This window comes from Mobula hypostoma, chromosome 1, assembly GCF_963921235.1.
Source record: "Mobula hypostoma chromosome 1, sMobHyp1.1, whole genome shotgun sequence".
In the NCBI taxonomy this organism is placed as follows: domain Eukaryota; kingdom Metazoa; phylum Chordata; class Chondrichthyes; order Myliobatiformes; family Myliobatidae; genus Mobula; species Mobula hypostoma.
In genome coordinates, this window is record NC_086097.1 from 4,465,327 (window position 1) to 4,480,740 (window position 15,414).

Here is a 15,414-nt window from a genome sequence, read left to right on the forward strand (position 1 = left end):
AGTTCAACTCTGAGTGATAATGCATTAAGTTTGAAGTTAGTAACTCATGTCCTTCTACCTTAGGCCATGAACTTATCAATCACCCCTGGTGTGGACCACTTCTACAAAGAAGGGATCCGTATGCTCCATGACCGCTGGACTAAGTGTGTACATGTAGGAGGGGAGTATGTTGAAGAATAAATGCGCTAGGTTTTCTAAAATTGACTCCTTCTACCTTAGGCCATGAACTTATCAATCACCCCTCGTAAAGTTGAATCTAATCTAATCTAATTCTGTATTGCAATGTACTGCTGCCACAAAAACTACAAATTTCACAACATATGCCAATGATATTAAACCCAATTTAATATCACTGTTTGGATATGTATAGTATACATAGGGAATGTGGAGGGGTGGGTCAGTGGGTATATATGTATAGGATACGTATGGATTGTGGAGGGTGGTTCGTGCATTCATATTCAATGAGTGCATACAAACTTAAACATCTAAATTATCCCAATAAACCAAGCAGTACTTTCGTGATCTTCTGTTAGTTAACATAAACTGTATTCAATATAATCAATTTTCCAGTGGTTTACCTTTGATAATTTTACAGGCTGTTCAGATATTCCAGAAAAGTTTGCATAGTTAGTAAATGCATCTTCGATACCCATGGAGCTCAGTAGGGGTTTGAGTTTGTAAGCTGTCTTCAACGTCATCTTTGGGAAATGCACATCTACAGATCTGTCATGAACATAACACCAGAAGGGTATTGTATCATCTCACGTTTTCTCACATCTTAGTTTTTTAAACTTTAACTGATAAATAAATTAAACTAACACAAAGGAAATCTAAAAATTAGTGCAACACACACAAAATGCTGAAGGAAAACAACAGATCAGGCAGCATCCATGGATTCAAGGTTCAGGTTCAAGGTGGAAAGCAGCCAGTGAGTGAGTGGGCCAGTGAAGGAGTGGAGCTTTAAGGCTTTGACTCGAGAGATTCTGGCAGTTTTGGTAGTTGGTCTGTGCAATCAAGTCAATCAAGATTTGAATATATCAGCAGAAAGCCGTTGATTAGACCATCAAGATTTGAATAGCTCAGACTCAGCAGAAAGCAACTGATTGGGCAATCGAGGTAAGGTGACCAAGCATTTTGAAAAGCTCAAACAGATTAAATAGAGGGATAGCTCAAGCAGAGTGGCCTGTGGAAAGTGTCCAGTGAGTGAATGGGCCAGTGAAGGAGTGGAGCTTTGAGGCTTTGACTCGAGAGGTTTTGACGAGAAGAGGCGGAGGACGAGCTAGCTCGCAGTTAGTCTTTACAATGCCTCCTGAGACGGTGATGTGCCTATCATGTGAGATGTGGCAGTCTTGGGGGAACGCCCCTCTCCTGCAGAGTCACATCTGCCAGAAGTGCATACGGCTGGGTGATCTGGAAGACCGTGTAAGGAATCTGCAGCAGCAGCTGGATGACCTTCATCTCATAAGGGAGAATGAGGCAGTCATAGATGAGAACTACAGGGAGGTAGTCACACCTAGGCTGTTGGAAGCAGGTCGTTGGGTGACAATCAGAGGGGGGAAAGCGAAGATGAGCAGACAGGTAGTGCAGAGCACCCCTGTAGCCATTCCCCTGAATAATAAGTTTATCGTCCTGGATACTGTTGGCGGGGACAACCGACCAGGTGTGAGCCACGGTGGCAGGGCCTCCAGCACTGAGTCTGACCCGGTGGTGCAGAAGCGTGGGACGGAGAAGAGGAGAGCTGTCGTCATTGGAGACTCTATAGTCAGGGGAGAAGACAGGAGATTTTGTGGACGTGAGAAGGACACCCGCATGGTTTCTTGCCTCCCGGGTGCCAGGGTTCAGGATGTCTCTGACCGGGTGCACAACATCCTGGTACGAGAGGGAAAGCAACCAGAAGTCGTGATACATGTTGGCACCAACGACATAGGCAGGAAGAAGGATGAGATCCTGAAGTGTGAGTTTCAGGAATTAGGCAGAAGGCTGAAGAACAGGACCTCAAGGGTGACGTTCTCAGGATTGCTGCCAGTGCTACGTGACAGTGATGGTAAGAATTGGAGGGGATAGCAGTTGAATTTGTGGCTGAGGAGTTGGTGCAGGGAGCAGGGTTTTAGATTTTTGGATCATTGGGACCTCTTCTGGGGAAGGTGGGACCTGTACAGATTGGATGGCTTGCACCTGAACTCGAGGGGGAGCAATATCCTTGCAGGTAGGTTTGCTAGCATGGTTCGGGAGGGTTTAAACTAATTTGCAAGGGGGATGGGACCCAGAGCGATAGAGCAGTGAAAGAAGTGCATGGAGTAAAGCCAGATCTAACATACAGAGAGGCTTTGAGGAAAGAGAAGCAGAATAAACGGTGTAAAGACAGTAAGGTAGAAGGGCTGAAATGTGTGTACCTCAATGCAAGAAGCATCAGGAACAAAGGTGATGAACTGAGAGCTTGGATACATACATGGAATTATGAAGTAGTGGCCATTACAGAGACTTGGCTGGCACCAGGGCAGGAATGGATTCTCAATATTCCTGGATTTCAGTGCTTTAAAAGGGATAGAGAGGGGGGGAAGGGGAGGAGGGGTGGCATTACTGGTCAGGGATACTATTACAGCTACAGAAAGGGTGGGGAATGTAGCAGGATCCTCTTTTGAGTCAGAATGGGTGGAAGTCAGGAACAGGAAGGGAGCAGTTACTTTATTGGGGTTATTCTAGAGGCCCCCGGTAACAGCAGAGATACAGAGGAGCAGATTGGGAGGCAGATTTTGGAAAGGTGCAAAAATAACAGGGTTGTTATCATGGGTGACTTTAACTTCCCTAATATTGATTGGCACCTGATTAGTTCCAAGGGTTTAGATGGGGCAGAGTTTGTTAAGTGTGTCCAGGATGGATTTCTGTCACAGTATGTGCACAGGCCGACTAGGGGGAATGCCATACTAGATCTAGTACTAGGTAATGAACCGGGTCAGGTCACAGATCTCTCAGTGGGTGAGCATCTGGGGAACATTGAGCACTGCTCCCTGGCCTTTAGCATTATCATGGAAAAGGATAGAATCAGAGAGGACAGGAAAATTTTTAATTGGGGAAGGGCAAATTATGAGGCTATAAGGCTAGAACTTGTGGGTGTGAATTGGGATGATGTTTTTGCAGGGAATTGTACTATGGACATGTAGTCGATGTTTAGAGTTCTCTTGCAGGATGTTAGGGATAAATTTGTCCCAGTGAGAAAGATAAAGAATGGAAGGGTGAAGGAACCATGGGTGACAAGTGAGGTGGAAAATCTAGTCAGGCGGAAGAAGGCAGCATACATGAGGTTTAGGAAGCAAAGATCAGATGGGTCTATTGAGGAATATAGGGAAGCAAGAAAAGAGCTTAAGAAGTGGCTGAGAAGAGCAGGAAGCGGGCATGAGAAGGCCTTGGTGAGTAGGATAAAGGGAAACCCCAAGACATTCTTCAATTATGTGAAGAAAAAAGGATGACAGGAGTGAAGGTAGGACCGATTAGAGATAAAGGTGGGAAGATGTGCCTGGAGGCTGTGGAAGTGAGCGAGGTCCTCAATGAATACTTCTCTTCGGTATTCACCAATGAGAGGGAACTTGATGATGGTGAGGACAAAATGAGTGAGGTTGATGTTCTGGAGCATGTTGATATTAAGGGAGAGGAGGTGTTGGAGTTGTTAGAATACATTAGGACGGGTAAGTCCCCGGGGCCTGATGGAATATTCCCCAGGCTGCTCCACGAGGCAAGGGAAGAGATTGCTGAGCATCTGGTTAGGATCTTTATGTCCTCGTTGTCCACGGGAATGGTACCGGAGGATTGGAGGGAGGTGAATGTTGTCCCCTTGTTGAAAAAAGGTAGTAGGGATAGTCCGGGTAATTACAGACCAGTGAGCCTTATGTCAGTGCTGGGAAAGCTGTTGGAAAAGATTCTTGAAGGTAGGATCTATAGGCATTTAGAGAATCATGGTCTGATCAGGGACAGTCAGCATGGCTTTGTGAAGGGCAGATCGTGTCTAACAAGCCTGATAGAGTTCTTTGAAGGGGTAACCAGGCATATAGATGAGGGTAGTGCAGTGGATGTGATCTATATAGATTTTAGTAAGGCATTTGACAAGGTTCCACACGGTAGGCTTATTCAGAAAGTCAGAAGGCATGGGATCCAGGGAAGTTTGGCCAGGTGGATTCAGAATTGGCTTGCCTGAAGAAGGCAGAGGGTGGTGGTGGAGGGAGTACATTCAGATTGGAGGATTGTGACTAGTGGTGTCCCACAAGGATCTGTTCTGGGACCTCTACTTTTCATGACTTTTATTAACGACCTGGATGTGGGGGTAGAAGGGTGGGTTGGCAAGTTTGCAGACGACACAAAGGTTGGTGGTGTTGTAGATAGTGTAGAGGATTGTCGAAGATTGCAGGGAGACATTAATAGGATGCAGAAGTGGGCTGAGAAGTGGCAGATGGAGTTCAACCCAGAGAAGTGTGAGGTGGTACACTTTGGAAGGACAAACTCTAAGGCAGAGTACAAAGTAAATGGCAGGATACTTGGTAGTGTGGAGGAGCAGAGGGATCTTGGGGTACATGTCCACAGATCCCTGAAAGTTGCCTCACAGGTGGATAGGTTAGTTAAGAAAGTTTATGGGGTGTTAGCTTTCATAAGTCGTGGGATAGATTTTAAGAGTTACGATGTAATGATGCCGCTCTATAAAACTCTGTTTAGGCCACACTTGGAGTACTGTGTCCAGTTCTGGTCGCCTCACTATAGGAAGGATGTGGAAGCATTGGAAAGGGTACAGAGGAGATTTACCAGGATGCTGCCTGGTTTAGAGAGTATGCATTATGATCAGAGATTAAGGGAGCTAGGGCTTTGCTCTTTGGAGAGAAGGAGGATGAGAGGAGACATGATAGAGGTGTACAAGATAATAAGAGGAATAGATAGAGTGGATAGCCAGCGCCTCTTCCCCAGGGCACCACTGCTCAATACAAGAGGACATGGTTTTAAGGTAAGGGGTGGGAAGTTCAAGGGGGACATTAGAGGAAGGTTTTTTACTCAGAGTGGTTGGTGCGTGGAATGCACTGCCTGAGTCAGTGGTGGAGGCAGATACACTAGCGAAGTTTGAGAGACTACTAGACAGGTATATGGAGGAATTTAAGGTGGGGGCTGATATGGGAGGGAGGGTTTGAGGGTCAGCACAACATCGTGGGCCGAAGTCCCTGTACTGTGCTGTACTATTCTGTGTTCTATGTTCTATGTTCAATGTTCAAGATTGCTTTATATAATTTCCAGTACACAAGTCCAAAGGAGAAAGAAGTAATTGCAGCTCCGGGTCTGATGCAGCTGCAAAAGAACACATTAAGACAAACACAATAACTGGAAAAGATAGAGGAGGTAAAAGGGGGTGGGGTGCGGGATGCGGGGAGCAGCACTACTAATCAGGGACAATATCACAGCTGTACTCAGGGTAGACAATGGAGGGGTCAGATGTCAGATGCTGAGTCATTTGGATAGAACTCAGGAATAGGAAGGGTGCAATCACACTGATGGGATTGTACCACTGACCCCTAATAGCCAACGGGACATTGAGGAACAGATATGTAGTCAGATTAAGGAAATGTGTAAAAATATTAGGGTCGTTGTCATGGGGGATTTTAAACTCCCTAATATAAAATGGGAGCTTCTTAGTGTAAAGGGTTTAGATGGGGCAGAATTTGTTAAGTGTATCCAGGAAGGTTTCTGAAATCAATATATGGACAGTCCAACGTGAGGAGCGGCCGTACTGGACCTGGTGTTGGGTAATGGGCCTGACCAGAGGTGACTGACCTTTCAATGGGTGAACAGTTAGGCAACGGTGACCTCAACTCCTTGAATTTCAGGATAGCGATAGATAAGAACAGGTATGGTCTTTGTGGGAGAGCTTTAAATTGGAATAGGGCAAATTAAGAGGATGTTAAGCAGGAACTAAGAAGCGTTATTTGGGAACATCTTTTCTCTGGAAAGTCCACATCAGACATGTGGAGTGTGTTTAAAGATGAATTGTGCAGAGTGCAGGAAAGATATGTTCCTGTTAGAAGGAAGGACAGGGTTGGAAAGATAAGAGAACCTTGGATGTCAAGAACTGTGATGAATTTAGTCAGGAAGAAAAAGAAAAAGTATGTAAAACTTCAAAAGTTAAGATCAAATGAAGCACATGAGGAGTACAAAGAAGCCAAAAAAGAACTTGAGATGGGAATTAGGAAAGCCAGGAGAGGCCATGAAAAGTCCTTGGCAAGTAGGATTAAGGTGAATCCAAAGGAATTCTGTACTTACATCAAGAGCAAAAGGATAATGAGGGAGAGAGTGGGATCACTCAACGATAAAGAGGTGAACATTTGCAGAGATGCAGAGAATCTGAGTGAGGTACTTAGTGAGTACTTTGCTTCAATATTTATCAAGGAAAAAGGATTTGGAAGATCAGGGGATCAGTACTGCATGTATATTTACATTATATTTACATGTATATTTACAGAGTTCAAGGAGAAGGAAGTGTTGGGCCTTCTGATGAGAATTAAGGTGGATAAGTCCCCAGGACCTGATGGGATTGAAGGATGCAAGAGACGAGATTGCTGGGCCCTTGACGGATATCTTCATGTCCTCTCTGGCCACAGGCAAGGTCCCAGAGGACTGGCGAGTGGCTAATGTTGTGCCTTTATTTAAGAAGAGGCAAGGGAAAATCCTGTGAACTACAGACCAGTGAGTCTCATGTCAGTTGTCAGGAAATTGCTGGAGAAAATTCTTAGGGATAGGATATATGAGCATTTGGCCTAATTAGGGAGAGTCAAGTGGCTTTGTATGGGGCAGGTCGTGCCTTACCAACTTGATTGAGTTTTTTGACAAGGTGACGAGAGAGATTGTTGAGGGAGGGCAGTGTCTACATGGATTTTAGGAAGACATTTGACAAAGTCACTCATATAAGACTAATCCAGAAGATTAAAATGCATGGTGATTTGGCTGTTTTTATTCAAAACTGGCTTGCTCATAGAAGACACAGGGTAATGGTTGAAGGGACTTATTCCATAAGACCATGAGACCATAAGACACAGGAGCAGAGATTCGAGCTGGAGGTCTGTAATTAGCGGCGTTCCACAGGGATCTGTGCTGGGACCTCTGCTGCTGTGATGTTTATAAATGACCTGGATGAAACTGTAGGTGGGTGGTTTAGTAAGTTTTCAGATGTACCAAGATTGGTGGAGTTGTCGATGGTGTAGAAGACTGGAGCATTGGAGGTTGAGAGGAGACCTGACTGAGGTTTACAAGATTATGAAAGGCATAGATCCTGAAGGCATAGAGGGACTATCTGTTTACCAGGGTTGAAATGTCTCATGCCAGAGGGCATGCATTGAAGGTGAGAGGGGGTAGGTTCAAGGGGGCTGTGAGGTGTAAGTTTTATACCTAGAGAGTCATAGGAGCCTGGAATGCGCTGCCTGGTATGGTGGTAGAGGCAAATACATCAGAGGCTATTAAGAGATGTATGGATAGGCACATGGATGTAAGGAAGATGGAGGGATATGGACATGGTGTAGGTAGGAGGGATTCGTGTTTGGTTGTTTTTGATTTGCATTTTAGCTGGTTTGGCACAACACTGTGGGCCGAATGGTCTCTTCGTGTGCTGTCTATGCTCCATCATGACTTGTGTCACTGGTAATAAATCTGACTCTGAAGAAGGCATTTGGCTTGTTTGTCTTCATTAGTCCTTGAGTTCAAAAGTTAGGAGGTTATGTTGCAACTTTATAAAACTCTGGTTAGGCCACATCTGGAGTATTGCATACAGTGCTGGTCACCTCATTATAGGAAGGATGTTGAGGTTTTGGAGAGAGTGCAGCCGAAGTTTACCAGGATGCTGCCAGGATTAGAGAGCATGTGCTATAATGAGACGTTGGATGTACTTGGTTTTCTTTTCTGTGGAGCAGTGAAGGCTGAGATGAGATGTGATAGCAACGAATGGCCTGTTCCTGTGCTGCACTGTTGAATGTCCTATTTTCTATGTTGCCCCTTTGGAGTAGAGATAAGGAGGAACTTTGTTAGTAAGAGGGTGGTAAATCACTGCCAGGGATGACTGTGGGGATCAAGTCATTGAGTATATTTAAAGTGGAGGTTGATAGGTTCTTGATTAGTCAGGGCATCAAAAGTTACAGGGTGAAAGCAAGAGAATGGGGTTGAGAGGAATAATAAATCAACCATAATGGATTGGTGGGGCAGATATGATGGGCTGAATGGCCTAATTTTGCTCCTGCGTCTGATGGTCTTTCCATCATGGTAATTTTTTTAGTTCACTTGTACAACTAGAAAATAATAATAACATTAAACTTGTTTTAATTGAACTTACTGCTTTTGCATTGACAACGAGAGATGATCAAATCTTTGAACGGTCAGTTTCCGCTCCAGCTCTGCCAATTTTCCAGATTTCGGTAGCAAAATCAATAGGGAGGTATTTCCTGCATATTCCATCAGAAGCGCATCACTGGAGAGGTCCTCGGCATATGTCCAGTAATACATTCCTGTCCTTCTCATCATGTGAACTCTCACTGTTGTTCTGTCGTCGACATGAAAATCAGCTTCATAAGTGTGCTTAGTGTCAAAAGGCTGCAACCATTCACCTGGAGAAATCAAAGAGATAAGCGTACTCAGGTAATTTGAAGACCCTGACCTGGAGTTACACTCTGACTTCGGTTCTTTGCAGGAATGGGACCTGCTCATGCGGCCTCATAACTGTCGGCTTTTCGATATGCCAAGGACATGGCCTGGAAGACTAACGTGCCTCCGGGGTGCCGGATTTTTGTGGCTCTGGAGACGGGCTGATTCAAGGCCAGTGCTGCCACCGATGACGACTGATGTGTCACAGGAGAATGAGGAAGATCGGAAGCAGCAGGCTGGCTGCTGGCTGTGTGCCCAGAGGCACAGAGCTCGGAAAAAGCGATGCAACAGACTTTTAACACCGTAGATCAACGAGTTGTTCTGCTACGTCTCCCCTCTCGCTGTGAAACGGGGACACCTCTTTTTCCCTCATTAGAGAAAGAGAGCCTGTGGTATGTCGAATACCGGGTGAGCGAGTAGTCTTTGGGCAAGTCTGTGTCTTTACTGATGCTTTGCTGCATGCTTGAGTGGGGCGCCACCGATTAAGGGGAATGTGAAGGGAAACTCCTTCACTCAGAGGGTGGTGAGGGTGTGGAAGTAGCTGCCAGTGCAAGTGCTACATGCAAGGTACTTGGATGGGAGGGGTACAGAGGGCTCTGGTCACGTGCAGCTCGATGGAAGGAGGTGGTTTACATGGTTAGGCTCAGATCAGATGAGCCAGATGAGACAAATGGCTTATCTCTGCTGTGCTTTTCTATGGCTTCTTATACCTTGCCTACTGTCTCAAGGCTGGGTGTGTCTGCCCCTGTACCAAGCCCACCCCCACCCATGACACTCCTTCTGTGCCATCGGTCCCACACTCCTTCTGCTGCCCTCCACCCTCCCCATTCCCAACATCCTTTCCTCCCGCCAGATTTACAAACTTGTTCTCCACTGCACGTTAACAAATACAGAACTGTGCAAAGGTCTTAGGTACACGAGCTATATGTATGTGCCTGAGACTGTCACACAGAACCGTAGCTGGACACAACATCATTGCCAAATGGCCTTTTCTCTGCTGTAACGTTTTCTGTTCAAACCAATTTCCTGGCCATGATTTTATTCCTTTCTTGATGTTAACCAACAGACTGTAATCGGAAACACAAGAGGTTCTTTAGTTTCTGGAAATCCAGAGCAACACACAAAAAAATGCTTGAGGAACTCAGCAAGTCAGGCAGCATCTGTGGAGGAGAATGACCAGTTGACATTTTGGGCCAAGCCCCTTCTTCAGGCTGATAAAGGAAGGAGAGGGGGTTGGAGAAAGAAGTTTGAGCTGGCAGATGATAGGTGAAACCATGTGAAGATGAAGGTGATTAAGTGGGACATGGGAGATGAGGTGAGAAGCTGGGAGGTGATGGGTGGAAGAGGTAAAGGGTTAAGAAGAAGGAGTCGGATAGTAGAGGAGAGTGTACCATGGGAGAAAGGGGAAACAGAGTGAGGTGATGGAGAAGAAAATGGGTAAGAAGTGAGACAAAATGGGGAATAGCAGAAGAGAGAAGAGGGAGGTGGGAGAAATGACCAGAACTTGAGGTTGATGTTCAGATTAATCTTGTCTTTTCTCTATGTTCAGTACGCAGAGCAACACACTTATAATGATATTGATGCTGCCAGTGGGAAATAAGCAACGTGCTAACTAGAATGCTAAAAGTGATCAGTGTGGGTACAGAATGTAAACCACAGGTACAGAACAGTTTCTCTACCTCTACTGAATTACAAATACTGCTAACATCCACTGAGGAATGGAATTGCTCTTTGCAGAAATTATAAAAGGAAATGGAGCCAATAACTTATTTTGTTGTTAGTCGCCCTTATTGAATCAATTGCTAGTTAGACACACGTCTCAAAGTAATTCATTGGGTTTGATGATTTTTGTGTCATATTGAGAACTTGTAGGTAGTGCAAGTTCTTTCCTTGAATACTCCCGTCTCTACCAATGACTCAATCAGTGCGCCATGTCTGATCATGAGTCTTCTTAACAATGAAACTATAATTTGAATGAACAAGCGCCAAAAAGGAAAAGGAAAACAAACAAGAGAAACAGACCATAAGATATAGGAGCAGAAGAAGGCTATTTGGCCCATTGAGTCTATTCTACCATTTCATCATGTTTGATCTATTTCCCTCTCAGCCCCAATCTCCTGCCTTCCCTCCTGTAACCCTTTATGCCATAACCAATCAAGAGTCTATCAATCTCTGCCTTAAATATACCTCATGACATAGTTTGAAATATGACCCAAAGATAGTTTGATGTAAGAGAGTTTCGAGCGGATCAAAGTAAAACTCATATCGGAGGAGAGATGGACAGAGATGTTTATGTTTGACTTTATTTATTTGGCGATACAGGGCAGAGTGGGCCCTTCTGGCCCTTCGAGCCACACCATCCCAGCAACCCCCACCACCCACAAACCCAATTAATCCTAACCTAATCACCAGTCAATTTACAATCACCTATTAACCTATCCGGGACGACTTTGGAAACTGGAGCACCCAGAGGAAACCCACGCGTTCCATAGGAATGATGTACAGAGGCTCCTTACAGAACAGAATTCCAAACTCTGGAATGTCACACTAGCCGCTACCCTACTGTGGTGCCCCTGTGTGTGAGAGATGCACAGGATCAAGGATCAAGGATCAAGGAGAGGTGTACAAGATGGAGAACAGAGAGAGATCTGCAACTCCAGTGCATAACTTTAAAAATATGTGGAACTTCCTGGTGGTCAAACTTTTTAATTTCTCCTTTCCTCTTCCAATATGTTGGTCCATGGCTTCCTCTTGTGCCATGATAAGGCCATCCTCAGTGTGGAGGACTAACACCTTGTATTCCATCTGGGTGACCTCCAACCTGATGGAAGGAATATCAATTTCTTTTTACAGTTTAAAAAAAACGTTTACCTCCTCCTCCCCTTTACTATTCCCCTCCCTGTCCTCTTACCTGTTCTCACCTGACTGTCACCCCCCCCATGGGTCACCTCTTCATTCCTTTTCTCTCATGGTCAACTGTCCTCTCATATCAGATTCCTTCTTCTCCAGCCCTTTACCTTTCCTATTTACCTGGCTTCACCTATCACCTTAGCTATCTTCCTTCCCCATTTTTTATACAAGCATCTTCCCCTTTCCTTTCTAGTCACAAAGAAGCTCTCAGCCCAAAGTGTCGACTGTTTATTCATTTCCATAGATGCTGCCTGACCTGCTGAGTTCCTCCAGTATTTTGCATGTGTTGCTCTGGTTTTCCAGCATCTGCAGTATCTCATAATTATTAAAAGTAAAATATAACCAAACAAATATTGCGTTCTTTGGATTAATGTTTCAAATACCTAAAATAAAATAAATATATTGTCCTGAAAATTGATTACTGTTCAATTCACTTTAAGTTATCTGAGAAATAATTTTTTATAAATAGAATATAGTTCTAAGTTTTCTGGTTCACTAACAATAATCTTGCATAGAGCCACACAAATTAACAATGCATTCAGAAATGTTTGAATTACAAGTTATTCTGACATCATCAATTTTGGGACATCAGTGTAAAAAATGGGAATTCATGCACTGATGTATAAACTTTTAAATGATTAGATTTTTAAATTCTTGCATTGCAAAACAAGGGTGGTGGGGTGGAGAGACATCTCTACCAAAGGAAGTGTAAGGCCCTCCTTCCTTTCATGAGCTTGCAGCTACCCTAGGCAAGGTGCAGCACCTACTTAGACTCCACCCCCCCACCCCATCCCATCAGGGTCATGTGAAGCCACGGGAGCAGGTAGTGGGTGGTCGTATGAGCAGCTGGTGCATATCACAAGTCCTGGATATGCAACCACTGACACTAGGCAGATAATCTCTGAAGAGTATTGATAATGACTGGGCTCACCCATCTTGTAAAGACACTGCCCAGAAGAAAGCAATAGCAAATCACTTCTGTGAAAAAATTTGCCAAGAAAAATCATGGTCATGGAAAGACAATGATCACTCATGTCATACAACACAGCGCATAAAAAACAAACAATTGCAAAACACCCCTACCCTCACAGAGCATATAGAGATGTTTAGAAATTGTCCTACTCAAGAAACAGAAGTTGAAGCATCAACTGATTCAGTCATTAAATGATGTGTGTTTAACATCCAAATGACATCTTACCTTTGAACAAGATATAGTTGAGAAGAAACATCAAAGTATCCGATGAGAGGGGCTCTTTAAGGAAGTCTGGGATTTTGCCATTGGTTTTGCTATTCACATAAGCATTTATTTTGTCTTTTGTACTTTGTTGTTCATGAAAATCAACAGTCACTGTTTCTGCATTATAAAATTCCTCGGCTTCTTTGAGGAACTTTTCATGAATTTCTTTTCCGTTTTGAACATACAGAGAGCTTCCCATGTGGATTCCAACACTCACATTGTTCAAATGCTCCAGAAGCTGGGGGAATGTCTCCCTCACGGCGACAGCACCATTGTTTGTCATGTTGCTGTATCCAAGAACCTGCAGGAGCTGAGCCCGAGTTCTTTCCTTGGCACCCAATGACAACATGCTCAGGGAGGCAGAGATGCTCAGTGGAGAAAAGAAAATATTTTGGGAAGCTGTGTCTGGTTGAGTGGCAATCTGTCTGTACAGACGCAATGCAAATTCTGAATTTGCTGCTGAGAGGCTGAGAAGGGAAGGATATGGGGTAAATTCATTGACAGCAGAGGCATATCCACTGACCATGCCACTGGAAGGCAAAGCCACCATCAGGAAAGCAAAAGCAAGCAACTTCTCCATGTTGAACCTGCAAAGTAAAACACAAACCTACAATGTATTTATGTGCACTATTTAGAGATACAGCGCAGAACAGGTTCTTCCAGTCTAATACGCCACAATACCCAGAAACTCACCTATTTAACCCTAGTCAATTCACAGGACAACTGACAATGACCATTTAGCCGACTAACCTGTACATGTTTGGACCGTGGGAAGAAACTCGAACAGCTGGGGGAAAGCCATGCGCTCATGGGCAGGAAATACAAAGAATTGAACTCAGAACTCCAGACCCCCCTGAGCAGTAATAGCAACACACTACCTACTATATTACTGGGTTCTGAGTTTGCTCAAAACCTTCCTTTTAGATACTCCACAAAGCTTATATTGAAACTCTATTACATTTCACAAGTTAACAAGATCAGATATTGCTCCTTAGGTTCTAACACAAGTTCACTTACAGATTCATATTGGTAGCCTATTTATAATTTCAGAGTCCTATATGAAGTGAAGAAGCCTGTTCGTCTTTGGCAGTCCAACTTACTGAAGTATAATCCTTGGTCTCTAATGTCAATTTATACCATAGCAATTACAAACACTAGTTAGACATTAATTAATGAAGTGACTTTTGATCCGTAGATATCATTGTTTAAACAATTCGTTTGGTTTTGCAAATATGGATTTGACTACATCACTGTGTCTCAGCAAATATTCCGGGAAGAATCTTGTAATATCAGTTTCAGGTATTGGATTTTGCATAGAGACACGTTAGGATAAATTTCCATTTTTATCCGCTGATCTCCCCAAAACCATAAAGTCAGAACAGCTTGCAGATCAAACATTTCTGGGTACATTAAGGTTTGCATTGTTCATTGTGTTGTTTTACGCAAGATTATTGTTGTTAGTGAACCTGAACATTGAGAACTGCATTCTATTTTAGACAGAAAACTCCACCAAGGTCGAGAGGTACATCTATATTAAAAACTTTTCAGAGACATCTGTTTGAAAGTGTGTCAATAATTTTTCTTAGATTGTGCAACAGTTCACCATCATAAATAGAATTCAAGAATTATAATTTATCAAGTACATGCTGGCTCTTTGTAAAGTAATCCACTCCCTCTTTCATCATGGTCCTGCTAAATATTTTTGACCAAGATCTCCAATCACCCTTTGAAAATCCACCACCCACCCTTAAAGACAATGTGTTCCAGCTTAGAAGTATTCTTGTGTAAAAGAACAGATTTCTGAACAGACAAGGAACCCATGTACACTGTCACTATTGTTTGATTTTTTGCTCTCTTTGCACTACTGATTTCATTTAATTTTTAATATATATTTGTTTTGCAATTTATAGTTGTTTTGTTATTATGAATTGCAATGTACTGCTGCCACAAAGCAGGTGGATACTTCCCTGGTGTCATGGATTCTTGATTACCTGACTGGCAGACCACAGTACGTGTGCTTGCAACACTGTGTGTCCGACAGAGTGATCAGCAGCACTGGGGCTCCACAGGGGACTGTCTTGTCTCCCTTTCTCTTCACCATTTACACCTCGGACTTCAACTACTGCACAGAGTCTTGTCATCTTCAGAAGTTTTCTGATGACTCTGCCATAGTTGGATGCATCAGCAAGGGAGATGAGGCTGAGTACAGGGCTACGGTAGGAAGCTTTGTCACATGGTGTGAGCAGAATTATCTGTAGCTTAATGTGAAAAAGACTAAGGAGCTGGTGGTAGACCTGAGGAGAGCTAAGGCACCGGTAACCCCTGTTTCCATCCATGGGCTCAGTGTAGACAAGGTGGAGGATTACAAATACCTGGGGATGTGAATTGACAATAAACTGGACTGGTCAAAGAACACTGAGGCTGCCTACAAGAAGGGTCAGAGCTGTCTCTATTTCCTGAGGACACTGAGGTCCTTTAACATCTGCCGGATGATGCTGAGGATGTTCTACGAGTCTGTGGTGGCCAGTGCAATCATGTTTGCTGTTGTGTACTGGGGCAAAAGGCTGAGGGTAGCAGACACCAACAGAATCAACAAACTCATTCGTAAGGCCAGT

The 15,414-nt window shown here is 43.9% G+C and overlaps 1 protein-coding gene across 1 annotated transcript in view; it reads right to left on the reverse strand.

The window, feature by feature from the left end:
- Window positions 1–13,943, reverse strand: part of LOC134344142 (alpha-1-antiproteinase-like) — a 96,975-nt gene extending 83,032 nt beyond the window's left edge. The window contains exons 1-4 of the mRNA XM_063043461.1: window positions 13,817–13,943; window positions 12,761–13,386; window positions 8,345–8,615; window positions 579–723 (exon numbers count right to left, since the gene is read on the reverse strand). Coding sequence (XP_062899531.1) covers window positions 579–723; window positions 8,345–8,615; window positions 12,761–13,386; window positions 13,817–13,824 — 1,050 coding nt within the window. The 5' untranslated portion in view covers window positions 13,825–13,943. The remainder of the gene's footprint in view (window positions 1–578; window positions 724–8,344; window positions 8,616–12,760; window positions 13,387–13,816) is intronic.
- Window positions 13,944–15,414: the final 1,471 nt, after the last annotated feature.